The sequence below is a fragment of the Zea mays genome, chromosome 10 (assembly GCF_902167145.1).
Source record: "Zea mays cultivar B73 chromosome 10, Zm-B73-REFERENCE-NAM-5.0, whole genome shotgun sequence".
Lineage (NCBI taxonomy): Eukaryota > Viridiplantae > Streptophyta > Magnoliopsida > Poales > Poaceae > Zea > Zea mays.
In genome coordinates this window covers 90,204,197-90,222,828 of record NC_050105.1, presented here as the reverse complement: position 1 = coordinate 90,222,828, position 18,632 = coordinate 90,204,197, and the positions used below count along the sequence as shown (strand labels likewise).

At 45.7% G+C, this 18,632-nt stretch overlaps 1 protein-coding gene and 1 long non-coding RNA gene across 8 annotated transcripts; one reads left to right on the top strand and one right to left on the bottom strand.

Moving 5' to 3' along the window:
• Window positions 1-703: 703 nt before the first annotated feature.
• LOC100280403 (Phosphoglycerate mutase-like protein AT74H) lies at window positions 704-7,304 on the bottom strand. Of its 7 annotated transcripts, none has more exons than XM_020545021.3 (5): window positions 7,113-7,304; window positions 5,612-5,658; window positions 3,093-3,512; window positions 2,321-3,018; window positions 704-2,221 (listed from the first exon to the last, which is right to left on the bottom strand). In XM_020545021.3, the coding sequence occupies exons 4-5, from the start codon at window positions 2,898-2,900 to the stop codon at window positions 1,791-1,793; spliced, it is 1,011 nt and encodes a 336-aa protein (XP_020400610.1). In that variant the 5' UTR covers window positions 2,901-3,018; window positions 3,093-3,512; window positions 5,612-5,658; window positions 7,113-7,304; the 3' UTR covers window positions 704-1,790.
• A 539-nt stretch (window positions 7,305-7,843) lies between these two features.
• LOC103641370 (uncharacterized) lies at window positions 7,844-14,437 on the top strand. The gene is made up of 3 exons (XR_560276.3): window positions 7,844-8,563; window positions 10,477-12,080; window positions 12,165-14,437. It is a non-coding gene; the product is annotated as an uncharacterized lncRNA (long non-coding RNA).
• Window positions 14,438-18,632: the final 4,195 nt, after the last annotated feature.

Sequence of the window (18,632 nt, the reverse complement as noted above, 5' to 3'; positions counted from 1 at the left end):
TAGCTGCTTGGTCCATGATTGTCAAGCCGAAACCCAATGGAGGATTAGGGGTCCTTAAGCTAGAAACCCATAATGAAGCCCTTCTTCTGAAATACCTTCACAAGTTTTTTAACAATCATGATCTGCCATGGGTTAGCCTCATTTGGAATAATTACTGTAATGTTGGTCGCATGCCTGATCACCAAAGAATAGGGTCTTTTTGGTAGAAAAGCATGTTGACTCTATTGGATAATTACAAGGGCTTAGCTTCCCCAACAATTGGAGATGGGTGTTCCATTCACTTCTGGGATGACCTGTGGAATAATGGAATACCTAGACAACAATACCCAGAATTATTCTCATTTGCAAATGACACAAAACTTTCTATAGCTGAGGTTAGACAAAAATACCATCTATTTCAAATATTCCAATTACCTCTCTCAGAGCAAGCTTATGAGCAATATTTGGACCTTAGTGAAATCTAGGACAAGCGTCAACCTAACTAACACAAAAGATAGATGGACTTATATCTGAGGATCAGTGGTCTACTCAACGCAGAAGCTTACAGGCAACGAATTGGCCACTCCAATGTTCACATTATTTATAGGTGGCTTTGGAAAAACAAATGTCAACCCAAGCATAAAGTCTTCTTCTGGTTGTGGCTCAAAGATAGACTTAACAACAGGAGTATGCTTCGAAGAAAAAATATGGCACTGGAATCATATACATGTGAAAAGTGCATTTAGCAAAAGGAGGAAACCCTCTATCATCTATTTCTCAGATGCAACTTTACAAAAGCATCCTGGAACCCCATTGGCATTAATCCTCCTAGAATTGCTCAGCCAGAAGAAGCAGCGTTCGCTAATCTAAAGCAGCAACTTAATGTGCCTTTCTTCATGGAAGTAATCATCATAATGACATAGAGCATCTGGAAATGTCGGAATGGATGGATCTTTGAAAATCAGGACCCAACAGTTCAACATTGCAAAAATAAGTTCAAAAAAGAACTGCTCTTGGTTATCCACAGAGCAAGAGAAAAATATGACACCTCAATTCCAGATTGGCTTCATCATAGACGCATTTAATTTTTTAGTGCCTTAATTCTCTACCCCCTCTCATCTGATACCCTTGTAACTAGCTGTAGATTTTGACTCTTCACTCTATTGTAATTAACCATCTTAATACAAAATTTACAGTAGGGGTACTCCCCTCTAGACTTAAAAAAAATCACCAAAAGCGCAGCTTGGGACAGGTAGCCTTTGTGCTGCTTTATTTGCACGAGATTGTTTGGATAATCGAGTCTGCTTTGCTGCCTGCCAGCCGCATGCAGAAGAATCTCTGCGTTTGCATCGTGACAAGTGTCTGATGATGAAAAAACGGTACTGCTAGTACTGTTCGCTAGCATACAAGATGCACAGACATATATATATAGCATCCAGCACTCTGTCTTTTTCAGAAAATGTTGTTATTAGAATGCCAACGTACCCTGTGCTGTATGAAGTATGAAAGGATCTTGATTATATAAATAATTAATGAAGAAAGCCGCAAATTAAAAAAAAGTCATCTTTATTCTACTAGTTAACTGTTAAAGACAGCCAAGCACTGCGAGCTTTGTCAGTTTTCCAGCTAGCAATGACTCTGCTGAGGAAGAAAGAGATCAGCAATGACTGATGAATACACCATACCTCCCTGCTCTGCTCTTCCCCCCTACTAGCAGCAACAGAAAGCGTCATCCAAATCCAATGGAAACAATTTCAAAGAGGCATTGAAAGAAAGAAATAAACAGGGTGTGGGCGGATGAATAGTTGTAGTTACTCCAGGTCCAGCAGCAGGTTCGTCTCCTTGTCTTGTGCTTCTTGTTCCTCGTCCGACGAGTCGTTGGGGTCCTGGAAGAAGGTGTCGACGAAGGAGGAGAACTCCTCGGCCCAGTTGCGGCGGCTGGCTGTGGCTCGCCACTGCTGGTCGGCGATCATCTCCGGCGACATGCCCCACTGCTGCAGCTCCTCCTTGGTGTGGTGCACGAGGAGGGAGTACTCCCCGCCGGGGCCCAGCTGCATGACCCTGAACTCGCAGTTGTCGAAGTTGTTGAGGCGGTCGAACTGGGCCACCGTCCACTTGAACCACTTCATGAGGAACACCCGCGAGGTGAGGCCGTGGGAGACGATCACCAGGTTGGTCTCGCAGCTGGGGTCCTGGTCCAGCCGCCCCATGTCGATGTCCCGCCACAGCGACTCCAGGAAGCCTGCGCAACGTACGCATCACCCATGGGTGGATTCATGTGTCGTCGTCAGTGGTGGAGGAGACGAAGGAAGAGCAGATGGCTCGGCTCGGATGATCGTACTGGCGACGCGGTCGAAGACGTCGGCGGCGGACTCGCCCTCGGGGAATCTGAAGAAGAAGCGGCCGAAGCGCTGGCGCGTCTCCTTGACGGCGCGCATGCGCTCCTCCACCTGGAAGTTGCCGAAGTCCTGCTCCCGGACGCGGCACTCCTCGCGGGCGCCGATGACGCGGTCCCGCGGGAAGGCGCGGCCCACCTCGCGCAGCGTGGCCCGGGTGCGCGCGTAGGGGGACACGTAGAAGTAGACCTTCCAGTTGCCGCCGCCAGCCGCCACCACGTCGCGGATGCGGTGCCCCGCGGCGCGCGCCTGCTCGACTCCCAGCGCTGTCAGCGGGATGCGGTAGTCGGGCGTGGTGGTGTAGGCCGACATGTCCAGGTTCCCCTGGCTCTCGCCGTGCCGCACCAGGATGATGCGCTTCGGCAGCCGCCGCGCGCACTGAGGATGGTGCTGCCGCGTCATCTCGCAGAACCGGCACTCGCTGCCGCCGGGGTCTTCTGCTGCGGCGGGGTGGTGGTGGACGTGCGATGCCGTGTCGTGTGACATGGCATGGGTAGCTGGCGCCGGGGTGCGCGGCGCGTGCATATATAAAGCCGGTGAGGAGGAGATGGTGGGTGGGGTGGGGCACCGACGAGCTGTTTTATTTTGTGGGGTTCCGGGCGGCGGCGCTCCGATCACCAGCTGGAGCCATGGAGGGAGGCTGCTGCAAACAAGCCAAGCCTTTCACTGCAAGCAAATGAGCGGGACTGGAGATTAACAGCTCTGAATTATGATTACCGCCCGCCGCCGCCACCAAGAAGAAAAATATTGCTGCAAGTTTTGTCAACTCCAATTGAGATCCTTCACTGTCTTCATGACATATAAAATAAATGAATTGTATATTGATAACCCAAGTACGCGATGATGTTAACTTTCCAAAATGCAAGTTTAAGTTTAGTTTCCTTTCATATAAGGTGGTCAGCTGAGCTGCTCGCTGGAGAGAGAGAGAGAGAGGAAAAAAAGTATTGCCCGTGCCTGCCACGTGATCACGGAGGCTGCGGGCTGCCTTGTCTCCCGTGTGTGTCAAGGAGTCGGTGGATGGGCACCGCAAGGTGCCACAAGAAGCAGCCGCGCTCCTGCCCCCGGCACCGCGGGACGGCGAAACGGTTTCCGCTTCCATAGAGCTGATGCATGGAGCGATGCAATGTATATGCAGGTCTGGTGCAAACAGAAAAACATGCAACATGAATCATGCAAAAGCAAAGCCTTCGGCAAAGCAATTATGGTATGGAGGAGATGGATCAGGTAGGCCTAACCAGGGGCGAGCCTGGCTCAATTCAATGGTATTCAATTGAATACCCATTATTTTGACAAAAACAACATATACATATATATAGTATGTATACATAGGAAATAAGAAATGAATCAAATAAGTGGAGGAATTTCTATTAACTTAGACCAAAATATTTCTAATCTCCTTGCTACTTCCCATACCCACCTAGCCCAATAAATTGTTGTATGATTGTGTCCAATGAGATCCAATGGAGTGATATAACCCATTTTAGTATCTCACGGCAAAAAACCTTCAAACCTTATTGTCGTACCAAGGAAGAGCTGTTAGGTCTTGGTGGGACATTAGCAACAATGTGAAGCATTAGCGATTGGAAAGAGCCAAATATGATAAGTATCTAGTCAATAACCGAGCAATAGCCCCTGGTGCATTTCGATTTGAATTTTTTTAAATAGTTGTATGTAATTTGAGTTTAGTATACTAGTTATTGGATCGGTTATGACTATATTGTGTGTACTTAATTATAGATTATATATAATTAACTACATATATGCTAATAAACAAGCTTTATGTCTAGAAAAAAATTTATCATAATTTTTTTTGAATACCCGCCTTCTAAATCCTGGGCCCGCCACTGGGCCTAACCTTCCCCAAGGACAACAGAATCCAGTTTAAAACTCACAAAGGCCGGCCAGATTGATGTCAGCTACCACTGATAGCGTCAACGTAAGACTGCCAATTGATCGAACCCGTGATCCCAACCACACTTCACGTCGTTCTATGCAAAACCTAGGGACCTGCAGGTCCAGTCCAGCCGTGTACCCCAGTTTTCTCTGGTCTCCCACCAAAGGTAGGCAAAGCTTTTGGGATCAAGTCTTCAGTCTTCTCCCCCTTATTAGCTTGGACTGTACGGAAGCCTCGGTTCGATTTCTCCCCATGAATTCGGTCACTTTCTCTTCTCTCTGGGCTCCAGGCGACGGCAGCTCGTCCAGATCACAGACGCCGGCAACCAGGGTAGAAGAGACAGGGAGAAAATGCAAGGTGCGAACAAGGACTAAGAGCACCGTTTAATCTTTGGCAGAAGAAAAAAAAGGAATACTTTGACAAAGTATCAACGGCGAAGAAAAACATCAATCGTTCTCATTTCTTTGTTGCCTGACTCCCTTTGCAACCTTTCCGTTCGACAATCAGCGCATATAGACCTAACAAACAATCAGGGCATATAAACCTACCACGGAACACTCGTGTCTTTTTTATGGTTCAAAATGACGGGATCTGGTTCTGCTTTAACAAATTCCACTCTACTGTAGAGGGCACAGATCAAGTTGAACCACCAGCCAGTGTCCATAGCATGGTAGAATTTTGATGGGCTAGTGACAGATCATGTGCCTAAAACCAGATCGTCACAACATTTTTTCAGGCTAAGGGCAGATGTGAGTGCTTGACCAACTGTAGGTAACCATAGCGAAAATGAAGACATCACAGACCTCTGGATCAAGCAAGAGCTTTGTATGGCTAATTGGGCACCCAAATGCAGCATCTTATTAACTACAATTGATGGTGGGGGAAAATATAAAAGTCAGTCTGGCTGGTTCTGTGTTCAAATACTGCATATTATTGATTGCCACTGATGCAGTTGCAAGGTAATGGGGAAAAAAAGTAGAACAGGAAAGGGGAAATGGTCTGAAGTATTCTACCAATGTTCCCTTCCTCTGCTGGTTTTCTCAGTTATGTGCTGAACTTTTCTGTCGATTTCACGAGCATCTGTGTTAATAATTCATATTTCCATGTGTATTCATCACAGATTAAATGCAGCAGATATGTGGTGTAGTTTCATTAAATCCCATATGCTGGAACACTTCCTGGACTAAAAATCTCCCCTTAGGGCCCGTTCGGTTCCCTCTTCATCCATATGGATTGGAGGAGATTGAGTGGGTTTAGATCTATATCTAATCAAAATCTTTTATATTTTTTTTCTAATCCATGAGGTATAGGAATAACTAAACAAGGCCTGAGTGGTTCTCACCTTGAAGTTACCTCCATAGACCTGCGCCCCTAGTCATCCCTTGAACCCTGCACCATTGAGTTTCTTCCTGGTTACAACATTTCTAGCTAGAAATTCTAACTGAGTTCTAGAGTGTCACACTGTTAATAGCTGTCATTAGTATCTCAGTGACCCTGACATAGAGATTAATTTAAATCAGACTAGCTGATCACAGTTTGCAGATTCAGAGTACACATAGAACTCTTTTAAGTGGCAGATAATCTAAACTGGCACTCAGAGTTTTTAGTTTCTAAATGCCCAACCTGTAAAATAAAATAAAAAGGGAAAGAAAATTTTCTATTTATGATACACATAAATGTATTTTTATAGTTGTCTAACTTAGGAGTTTCAGATTTAGCTTCTGCATGATAAATCTAACAAGAAGGTGTTTTTTGGCGTGTCATGGATAGAATACAATTGTTTTAATGTATTTAACTTGCTTGTCATGACATGCTGTAATATTTGATGGCACCAACAAGCAAGGAATCATAGGAGAAGCAACAGCTCTAATCATAAAAATTCAAATAAAATTGGATATGGGGGGAAATCATTTGTACACTGGAGTCGGTTTTGACCTTCCAAATTAACATCTAGTTCCTCATGTATAGTAGTGTTAAAATCACATCTTATATACTCGGTTTTAGTTTTATTGAGTCTAAAACCTTTGGACTGTAGTCTCCCGCCATAACTCTAGTTTCATATTTACTCTGCACGGCTTTCATTAACTAGCACTATATCGTATGTAAAAAGCATATACCAAGAAATGACCTCATCCATTAGACCATTACCAAGACCAAAAAAAAAGGACTCAAAGCTGATCTTTGACGTAACCCTATTCTAATTAAGAAGTTATTTGTGTTTCTATCACTTGTTTGAACACTAGTCACAACATTGTTGTATGTGTCTTTAATGAGTCCAATCCAAAATCTATATAACATTTTTTTGGTATTTTGCCATAAGGCTTGTTCAAATCGATGAAAAGCGTGTGTCTCCCTATACTAATTCATCACTTAACTTATTAAAAAAAGGGTACATGGTAGACCTCCGGGACATAAAGCTAGATATCTGTCAGGTAACACTCCATAACCCTCTTGTATGTATGTCACAACGTAGTGGCAGTTCAATAATTCCCGATCGTCGATGCTTCCCAGAGTGCTCGCAATCGGATTGCTCCAGGAACGCCAATTTTCCGAATGCCTGCGTCCAACGAAGCCCCCATTTCGCGCGGTAAACTCACAATCGAACCCAATAATACGCTTCAATCGGTCGAGGGACACAGCAAGCCAAATAAATAACGCGTCCCATCTGAATTCGCTCCCCCTGACCCCAATTCCCGCCAGCGATTTGATGTCCAGCGAAACTAACCAACCGAGCGCCGCGAATGCAGCGCGGATCGGCGCGATTAAGAGGAGCAGTCGAAGCTTGCAAAGCAAGTAAGGGTAGGGGAAAGTTCATCTCCTGGGGATGGGGAATCCACACGTACCTCGTCGCCGTCGCTGTCACGGGAGGAGCAGGTGCGAGAGGGGAGGAGACGCGCCCGTTTCTGAGGACCCAGAATGGCAGGAAGAGAGAGATTTTGAATCTAATTTTGGGGTGGTCGTGTGTACTGGTACTGGCGTAGGAGGAGAAGATCCCGCCAGAAACGTGAGATGCACACGTAGAGGTCCACGCCCAACAAACGATTGTTTTCAAGGTACTCGTGTTCATCCTCTATATCATTCATTTACCGTCTCTTCTTAAAGATTCTCTCCTCCATATCTTCATCTTCAGTAACATCCTCTATATCTCACACTTTATACATAAATAACGATATTATAGATATATTTTACTTTTAATTTTTGTGCATACGTATTTATCACTCTCAAATGTACATATTTTAGTTTGACTAAATCTATTGTTTAAAGTATGAAAATGGATAGAGCAGAGGAGATAAAAACTCTATATATAGAGGATACAGCAGTATTCTCTAAATTTAGAGGACCGTTTAGAGAACGTTGTTGGGTACGTAGAGAACAACCATATCCTTTAAATTAAGAGTACAGAACCCTTTGGAGTTACTTGTTAGAGTTAATCTTATACATGTCTACATAGTGGTTGACAATTACCCGAGTCAAAGTATTATTTTCAGCCATAGTCGTAGTTGTATTAAAACCACATCAAGCCACAACGAATAAGTTATATACAGAGAGAGAGAGGTATAGCATGGTCATAAATCCTGACCGGTAGAACCGTGGAAGGTGTACTGGATGACTGAACACATTCGTTCTCGCTTTGCAAGTTCTCAATTGCATTAGGAGGCAGCTTTTTAGATTGATCATCGTCGAATTCCACAACAGCCAAAGCTATTTCTCAGTCGGCAAAATTAACTATTTGTCAATAGGAGGTGAAATGGCATACAAAATGCAATGCCAGCTACTTTGTCAGTGACGGATTTTCGCTAGTGAGAGTGATTCCCGCAGATCAGAGAGAACCCCGCCTCGGCGCCTCCCAACGACCTCGCCACCAGGGATTCAGAGCGATACCTCGCGAACCGCATTGCTGTGCTCAACCAGTCTTCTTTGTCAGTGTCCTGACGTGACACATCTGGTCACTGACACAGACGCGGCGGCGGCGGCGGTGTAGAGCCGAGAGCGTCGCGGTGGTCCGCAACGTGGGGACGCTGAGGCGGCGTTCGGCGTCGTGGAGGTGGTTGTCGTCGACGTCGGCCGCCGCGACGTCAGCGCCTCCGGCAGCCACGGCACCACCTCGCGCCTCCGCCACTTCGCCTCCCTACCCCTAGCCCGCGCCTACCTCAAGGCAAGCTATCCCGCCATTGCTCACCAGACCCCTAAACCCTAGTCCCCTGCCCTCCATTTGTTTGTGCAGGACGGGAGAGGGTGTGACATCTGCGGCATGGAGATCATCGACGATGCGTAGCCGGTTTCCGACAATGAGGTCGGTGGGTTTCTCGTTATTCAGTACGTGAAGTAACGCTGGTCGGTATGCAAGCTGAATGGGGAAATTGTGATTTACTGTATGACTGAGTCTAGTGGACTCATATGGAAATTAGCTCAACCCAGTCACCGAGTTCACTGCCATGTTTTTTTTATTCGAGGAAAAAAAGTTCGCTCCCATGTTACTCACTTACTCACGTATTTGCATTGGGCACTTTTTAAATCGTGTGCACTGTGCAAACACCAAACACGTTAAATTAGCATTCCTTTTGATGTTTCATTCAGGCATATATTATGAAATCAGCATAGTATTCAATAATTGATTAGCATAGTATTCAATAATTGATTAGCTTGGACAAAGTGTGATTCTGGAGAAATTTACATCTCTTACAAAAAGGGCAGTAACAGTAAAACTCCTAGGACACAACTAAGATGTTAGCTACAGATGCTATTTGAGTTCTATTAATATCCATTACACGAGCATAGCTAACAATCGCCTTTTGTTCGGATTGAATCCTTCCATTTATGTTCTTTTCATCCTATATATAGGGCACAGGACTCTCACAAAAAGAGTGCGATGTCTGGTGACTTCTTTGTATACATCCCTCATTATGGCAATGAAACTGCATCTCTCATAGTTACAGTTGCAGCTTCAATTGTTCTCCACCACTTTGGGTGGGGGTGGGATCTTCTTTTTTTGTCAGCCTAGTCGAAAGTGGAATTTGTGTGGCTGCAAATAGTCATAAAGCTGTTGCTTTTGAGCTACTATTTTATGAAGCTGACGGCTGCGCAGTGCTAAATTTCCATGTCCTACTCTAAATAGTCACATGTTCTCTCTGCCAGCCATGGTTGGGCATTATTTTGGAGATATATATGTATTTATCTAGGGTCTAGGCGATAACTTTGGTGATTTATATATCTTTTGTACACTATGGCCTTGTATACCAAACCTTTTTATTGGCATATGTATGTCACTCTGAAAAAGTTCTAGTCAATTTTTTGTACATAAAAAACTGGTCTATATACTGATGTTAGCAAGCACTTGCATTGTGAAATCTCTACTTTAATTTGCATATAGTGCAGAGGAAAACCTGATCCATTATACCGCCTCATGTGGTGGTGTCTGAATGTTTAACTGATCACAATACTTTAACTGATTGCATATATGTAAAGCTTGTTTTGGTGGGGTAGTATGTATGCTTGAATATTACAGCTGCAGCCTGCAGTCCAGGTCTTACAAATTCCTAGCTATGCTAGAATTTGTTTAGATGTTACTCTCTCTGTTCGAAATTATAATATGTTTTGATTTTTCTAGACTTGTGGCTTTTGCTATGCACTTAGATATACATTATGTCTAGATGTATATAAAAAACAATGTATCTAAAAAAGTCAAACAGACAGAGGGAGTACATCATCAGTTAGCAACTTGTATTTTTTTTTGCGTGATTATCCTCATTGTGGGCCATGGGCACAAATTGTGCATAAAAGCTTGCAGTAGCTTATACTTTCCCAGCATGACAAGTTATTTAGCTTTGTTATTAGGTGTTATTCTAAGATGATGGAACAATTTGATAGACTGACCACTAGATTCATGAATGATTTTTTTTTGTAAACCTGATCATGCACTCGGATTGGGTTCGTGAAAGCACAGTGTATCAGAAACCTGGGGACTGATGGTTTGTCCATTATGTCTCATCTGTTTTTGTTTTCCTTGGTTTGTAGAGGCATCACAATATCACATGTGACTAAAAGATACTTCTAATCATAACCACACATGTTCACATTTTAATCTCTTAAGTTGAACTTGATAAAGTTCTGACAGCCATTTGTCAGTAGAATTGTCAGAGATCCTAGGTTGTATCTACAATTCTACATCTTACAATCACCTAATCTGTTTTGCATGGCTTTCTGCAGTCTGGGCTGACACAAACATGCAGTACAACAGCACTTAGTCAGAATGTCTTCCGTGGAAAGTGAAGTTGAACCCATGCATAAGGGGAAAACAACTGGAGATGAAAATGAGATGACGTGAAATTTGTATATATCTTGGAAGTTATTTTTGGACAGCTTATAATAATTGAGCATTCAGGAACCACGAAGATTGCACATGCATAATAAAAGCTTACGAACAAGTAGGTAAACCTGACAATGCTCTATTCTTATTCCATTGATGTGGTGATACAGATATTTGCACAAAGCCCATCTGAATGCCAGGATAACATTCAAAAGGGCCACCTCAATGGTAATGATGTTGTTAGAAGTGCTCTGCATTGGAAAAATAAATAAAGGACATCAAGTTATACCCATTTAAACCCTAAGGCCTTGTTCGTTTTGTGCCAATCCATAGGGATTGAGGGGGATTAAATCCCCTACAAGTCAAAATCCTCCCCAATCCCTTTCAATCCCCCTCAATCCTTATGGTTTTGGGATCAAACGAACATGGCCTAAGGGATTTCTTCAATGTACTCCTTGATTCTGTGTAGCTGAGCAGCAGCATGTTCCATGTTCATTCTTTCTGACGGGTTGTCCTTTGAACATGAGACACCAACTCGTATCACAGAAGCTAAGCAACTGAGCATCTCAGGATCATGGTCATACAGCTCCGCATTGAAAAGTTCTGGGTCAATGATTTCTGATACCCTGTCAGGTAACCCTGCCTCAGCAAACAAGTGCAGGGTCAAGCCTTCTATGAACATGTCATCAGTTGGTGCTTTCCCGGTGAACATCTCAAGCAGAGTGACCCCAAAGCTGTAGGCATCACCAGCAACTGATGCTTGACCACCTGCTCCATATTCTGCAGGAATGGAAATATTATGACAAGTTGACAATGCCATAAACAGATGATACAGTAAGGGCACCAAATCAAGGCAGTTTATTAATTGACTAGAAAAAAAATGTGGTTTCTGAATGGTGGACGTACCTGGAGGGACGTATCCAGTGGTTCCTCGTATCCCAATAGTGCTTTCAGTCCCAATATTCAAATTTGGTTGGTCCATGGATTCACTGATCAGCTTTGCAAGCCCAAAGTCAGCAACATAAGCAGTCCAGTCGCTACCAAGGAGGATGTTGCTAGGCTTCAAATCACAGTGGATCACTGTTGGACGGCTACTGTTGTGAAGATAGTCTAGCGCATCTGCTACATCAGTCGCAATGTCCAACAGTTGGGTTAGACTCAACTTGTGTGTCTCCTCATCGCTTCTTGGATGCAGCCACCTGTCCAAGCTGTACCTGGGCATGAAGTCGAACACTAGAGCTTGGAAGTCATTCCCTCTAGGGTCTATACTGGAGCAACAGGTGATAATATTGATCAAGTTCCTATGTTTCACTTGCCGTAGCGCCTCACATTCAGCCAAAAAGCTTCTGGAAGAACCAGGATGCTGAAGAGTGAACACTTTGACAGCCACTACAGAATCCCCAACACCTGTGATAGACAGTCTTCCTTTGTAAACAGATCCATATTTTCCAGCTCCTATCAGATTAGCAGGGGCAAAACCATCCGTCGCTTCAAAGAGCTGGAGGTATGAAACTCTCGGATACTTGTTCTCCAACAAATGGTTTCGCGTAGCACTGATCCTGTCCGACCCTTTTCTCCCTTTGAACAGAAGGAGCGCAACCAATAGAAGAGATAAACATATAGCGATGCCAATGGCTGGAAGAAAAATCTTCAGTCGCAACCGCTTCCGGTGGCTGTGTGGCTTGACCTCACACGGAGGCAATTTCAGCTCTGCAACGCCACCACAAAGCCCATCATTTCCAGTTGCAGAAAACCCACTCATGTTAGCGAACACCCCGTGTGTGGGCACCTCGCTGCCCAGATGGTTGTAGGAGAGATCCAGCTCTACAAGAGCGCTCGAGTTCTGGAGGAGCTGTGGAATGGCTCCAGACAGGTTGTTGTGAGCTAGGCAAAGCCTTTGCAGCCCATGAATCTGGCTCAACTCCTGAGGGATGCTACCGGACAGACCGTTCCTTGTGAAATTCAGCGTGCTCAAGCCCTTCAGATTACCAATCGATGGAGGGATGCTCCCAGTGAAGCTATTGCCATCCAGATACAAGTATACTAGACTTGCACAGTCTCCAAGCGCTCCTGGTACTTCTCCAGATAAGTTGTTTGTTGACAGATCCAATGTTGTCGCATGCTTGAGGCTACCGATTTGTGGAGGAAGTACGCCAGAAAGGTAGTTATGAGAAAGCAGCAATGAATCAGCTAGCGACGGGAGGCTGAATAATGCTCCGGGGATCGCACCGGTGAGCCTGTTGAAGGACAATGCCATGGACGTTAACCTGCGCAAGCTCCCAAGGTTCTCAGGGATGGAGCCATTGAGCCTATTGTTCGACAGGAAAAGGCTGAGCAGCTGCGTGAGGTTGCCGAAGGAGGTAGGTATACCTCCTGACAGGAGATTCTCCTCCAGCGTGAAAAACTTGAGGTTCCGAAGCCTTCCAATATCCTCAGGTATAACACCACGCAGGTTGTTTCCCCCGAATTCCAGGTCTTCAAGGTGAACGAGGCTTCCGACACCCAGAGGGATTGATCCAGACATCCGGTTCTTCTCCATGATCAGAGTATTCACCGGCCCAGAGAAGTTAGCTACGAAGCGTGGAAGCACTCCTCCAAGGGCGTTGCCACCGACATCTAGAACCGCTAGACGGGTGCAGTTGGTGAAATGTCTAAGGAACTCCCAGTCCGCATCGTCCTCAGCTTGCAGCTTGTTACCCCCCAATTGAACGCTCTCTGGGCAGAGCTTCCCTATCTCAGGCGGCACCTTTCCTTCGAAGCTGTTGTGAGCAAGACCAAGCTCTTGTAGTTTAGTGGCATTGGAGAGGGAAGCCGGGAGTGTTCCAGAAAAGTTGTTCCCGATGCCACCAAGAAGGAGCACTTGGAGGTCCGGCAGGTGCCTGCCTGCGTCTGGTGGCAGTCTACCATGCAGCCTGTTTGAGCTGAAACCGAAGTACTGGAGAGAGGATATGTTGAAGAAGCGAGGCGGAATCGTGCCGGAGAGGCTGTTCCTCGCCGCCTGGATGTACCGGAGATACCTCAGACGGGAAAGGCCCTCTGGGATGGCTCCTTCCAGCTTGTTCTGATACAGTGCCAGCCTCTGCAGCGCCGAGAGATTGCCGAGCGATGGCGGTACATGCCCTGTCAGACTGTTCTCGCCGACATACAGGACTTGTAGCCGAGACAGCAAGCCCAGACCGCTAGGGATCCCGCCATGAAGCTGATTGACCTCTACGCTCAGGTACGCGAGGTTGGAGCAGTTGGCCAAGCCTTCAGGGATCTCGCCAGCAAGATAGTTGTACGCCAGCTCAAGGAAGCTCAGGCGACGCAGCCGTGTCATAGTGCGCGGTATCTCCCCTGACAGCATGTTGTCGAAGAGATCGAGCGACCTGAGGAAGGTGAGGTTGCCGATGGCAGGGGAGATGCTGCCTCCCAGGTTTCTCTGGCGCAGGCTCAGAGCAACCACCCTGCCCGCGTGCCGGCGGCTGCATGTCACGCCGGCCCAACGGCACACGTCGGAGCTGCTGCTGTTCCATGAGCTTAGTAGTCCCGAGCTGCCTATCAGAGCCTCTTTGAGTGCCAGCAGTGCTTCACGGTCATGGTGTTTTTCGTACCTGTCGATGGAGGAGGAGGAAGACGCCGGCCGAGCTGTGAGTAGAAGCAGCGGCAGCAGCAGCAGGGTCACCATGGAATGCAGAGTCGCCATGGTTTCTTTCTAGTACAAGGTGTAAGGTTTTATTTTGAATTCTACGGGTTTGGGGGTGGTTGGGTAGGGGGAGAACGTTTTGGTACGTTCTTCTCCTCTAACGTAAACCAATAAAGCAAAAGCACTGTTGAATCTATCCTTTGGTCTTGTTTTCTTTGCAAGCACAGTTGAATCTATTCTCTGTTCGTGTTTCCTCTGCACCCAAACGAAAAAATACATTACAACTCAAAGTCTTGTTGCCGGAGACAGCAAGGAGTAGTGCTCGTGAAGTGTTTACTTTGGAAGTCTTAGGCGCCTCAAAGTATTACTAATGACGAATGTACTTAATGGCGGTAGAAGGGAAAAAAAAAGACATGGGGAGGTTCTTCAGGTTCAAGGTACGCGTAGCTCTCGCACTTGAACCTTTGATAGCAACGCATACTAACAATTGTCTTGCTGTGCTTTAGCTACAACCGTAGCCGCTGCAGAACAGGGTGCATTTGGTTTAGCTATCTGCTGTGAGAGAAAAAAATGTTTTATGTTATCTGCTGTGAAAATGTTAATGTGGGTTATCTCTGTATAAAAGCTGAATCTTTTGATTGAAACTGCTATGAGTTGTCGACTGAACAAACCGTATATTGTTTATATGCATTATGTTCAACTATATCTCCTAATCAATATATGTAACAATTGGTAATACCTTTTATTAAAAATATATTTTAGTAATTTTCAAAATAATTTACAATTTTTATTACAAATATTTTATTTTATTTATTATAACACTTAATTATTTTAATCCTATTTTAGTTCTATTTATCGTGTCTCTTTATTAACATATTAACATGACGGACTTGGATAAACAACAAAAGCAAGGTTCAAGTTACATTCAGTTTTGTACTATAGGGAAGCTGTTTTTTCGAAGTAGATGTCGAAAAGATGAACCAAAAGCACCCTAAGTACTATATAATTTTAATTTTTTTATGCAAATTAAACTTTCTTAAATCTCATTAAATATAGAAGATATAATAATATTTGCATCTCTAAATTAGTGTGCTATAAAAATATATAGTTAGGTGCCCGTGGAAAATGGTACTTTATAGATGTAGAGATTTAGCTATTAATATTATAATACTAATTATACACCACAACACTTGAGTTGGTGGATCACCTCATGAAATTCATAAAAATGATGGGCCTCCATCAATCTGGTGAATTTCAGTTTCTTATATCTAGAGCTAAACTTTTGGTAGAATTAAGTTAATTTTGATGAATCTTTAGTCGATGGAGTTATCCTAAACTAACTCTAAATAAAGAATGAAAAGTGTTTAGCAAAAGGCTGCCAACGTTTCTAACATGAGTTGTGAAGCTTAGTTATGAGGTCATGGATACATATATGAGTATGTTACAGTACCAATATATATTATATATGTGACGTTTGGTTCACATATTTGTAATATAATAGATTTAAATCATGTTTGTTTAAGTCTAACCGTAATCGGATACTATACTAGGAATTGATATCAAACTATTCAAACTTATTACTGCTGTTAATCAAGTGTGAATCATCACTATTATCATTTATGTTAAATTTTATGAACCGGCACCATCTGCTCCAGGTTTACGAAAATCAGATTCAAATCTATGTTTTATTTACCCAAATGTCTGTAGCTCCACCAGCTCTAGTGGAGTTACTCCAACAAATCCCTCAGATTCATACTACTCTAATAAATTCCCTAGATTCATCAAATCGGTGGAGCACCGTGAGCCCGCCCGACCGAGGCTGCCGAGGACATGCCCGCCTAGCGATGGACGTGCACGCTGAGGTCATGCCCCAGCTATCGACGTGCCTGGGCAGTCCGGTCCGGTGGATGCTGGAGAAGGGAGAAAAGCATGAGAGGAAGAGTTGACATGTGGGGCCCGAATGAAAGTAAGATGAAGATGAAGTTGTACCAAACATCTTGATGAATCCAAACTCCACCCGTGAAGCTGCTTTACAGTTAATTCAATTAAATTCTAGATTCAGATTCACTTTTCGGGATTTAGAATCTCTTCCAGTTAGTCTTAATATGTGTGCAGCTTTAGCTAGGTAAAAAAAATAACAATCTCTATTTTTAAAGCAATTAAAAAGAAAAGTTTGGTGTTGTCGCTAATATGGACTCCAATCACTAGCGGGGTGTACCGGCGACGGTGCTCTCTGTGGAGGCGCGGACAGTCTGCGACCTGTAGCAAGAGCTGGATCTTCTCTGCGCCGAAGCTGGACAATCCACGCCAGGTGGCCAGACGGTCCGCGTGTGCGTAGAGACGGTGGCGTTCGCCAACAACACCTAGATCTAACCCCCCAGGAGGGACCTCGTCAGGGAGGAGAGAGTTTGTCTTGGGATTGACAGGCCATCCAATACGCCTCTAGATGACGTAGAGTCGAAGAAAGGTGAAAGCATAGATGAGAAGGCTAAGTTAATGCTACTCATAGGGCATAAAAAGTAAATGAATGATAAATTGATTGATTGGTTCGATTGTTGACCCGTTTCTATGCATTCTCCAACAACTCCCACGAATTTAGAGAGATAAACATGCGAGGAGAAAGGAGTTTAACTACCTAATATAATCCTATCGCGGACCGTCCGCACCTATGGGTGGACCTTCCGCAGGCTGAACCGTCCGGCCATGCCTAGTGCCATAAATGGTGCTCAACACATGCCCTTGCCTTTTTGGAAGCTGAGCGAACCAAACGCACCGGTGCAGGCTGGAATCAACTCGATGTGACAACATCGGTTTTTCTAAACATCTTGCCACATATTAGGATGATATTGCTTCAATAAACGACCATTTAGCGCCTTGGGTAGGTCCTCACCTTGCAAAGTTTCTAGGATATAGCCATTGTAAGCTATTACCTATGTGATCCTGTAAGGGCCTTCCCAGCTTGGCGACTGTCGGTACCCTGAATCAGGGGTACCCCCTACTACCGTATGAAGACACGGTGCCCGTACGGCGTTCCCTAGCCGCACGGTGAGCAGCACCCGACCCCACACGTGGGCGCTTAAGGGGCACCACGTGGCGAGAAAAGATGATACATCCCAGGATGTATCAGTTGGACCAGACCTCCGCAAAGGAGCACCAGACCCCTATACGCACAACCCGGACCCCCGGTTACGGCCCGGGACTCCCAAGTAAGCATGTCGGGTCCCTTGGATGGGGTCCAGATCCCTCCGAGTAAGGTCCAGGCCACAACGAGGTCCCAGGACAGGGGAGACCCTGGCATAAGCAAGGGTCCGGTACTGACACGTGTCCAGGCCTTATCCTATGCGCTTGCGCTCCCCGCTGAGGCAGAGACCCGACGCTGCCACGTGGCTTGTTGCCCGTGACATAAGCCAACGGGCGGAGCCTGACGTAAGGCCTCTAGGCCACGCGGTCTCTGCATTTATTGCGGAGAGGACGTGCCGCCTGTCCACCCTGCTGACAGGCGATGTGCCCCCTCAGCATTTAATGTGTCCTGTCCACTCCACTGGCAGGCGGCGCCAGGGCCATCCTGCAGACGGTGCACCTGTCCAGTCCATTGTCAAACAGTGCGCCCGTGCCGCGTGGCGCACTATGCTCATCATCCCTTATACGAGAAGCTTCCCCTGCACGCAGATGCTACACAGATCTCAGACGCCAGGGCATAAGAAGATTGCTCAAGCAGCAAACATGAGTAGCGCCAAGTACTACGTCTGTTATGTTCCTGGGCCCACATGTCGGGGCTCAGTATCCTTGTACATGCCCCCCTTGGCTATAAAAGGGGAGGCATGCAACGTTACAAAAGGGGGGCTCTTTTGACCAAGCTCAGACATGAACTCTTAAGCTTCCACAGTAATACAACACACAGTGGAGTAGGGTATTACGCTCCGGCGACCCGAACCACTCTAAATCCTCGCGTGTTCATGTGCTCGGTGATCGCTTAGCAAGACAGGCAAAACACTTAAGCCCCTTCCTCATCTTAGGATTTAGGGCGGGTGCATTCCGCCACCCGGCCGAAGAATTCCCTCTACGACATTTGGCGTGCCAGGTAGGGGGCTAGGCATTAGGTTTTTGCTTGTTTCCTCGCTCAGCATGTTGGTGAAAATCGTGGAGCACCGCGTCGAGACTTCAATGGATTTCCTGGTGGAGGAAGAAGCTGTTTCTTCCACGCCACATGTTTCCAACCGCCCAGTGCCGGGCACTGCTGCTGTGCACGCTGCACGACAGCATACAACGGCGTAGACATCCCAGACTCCGTCGAGGGCGGCTCCGGGAGCATTGTCAGCAGCCAAGGAGTTGCTGCGTCACCCTCCAAGCTCCACGGCCTCACCGGGGGCCATGAAGCAGTGGTGGGACAACGTCGACCGACTGCTCGGCATGGCACATTCTACCTCGACC

Excerpts from the sequence above, each read along its gene's own strand:
- LOC100280403 (XM_023301135.2), bottom strand. The coding sequence starts at position 2,900 with ATGCACGCGCCGCGCACCCCGGCGCCAGCTACCCATGCCATGTCACAC. Across the intron at positions 2,222-2,320 it reads CGTCTTCGACCGCGTCGCCA|GCTTCCTGGAGTCGCTGTGG; the intron begins GTACGATCATCC and ends TACGTTGCGCAG.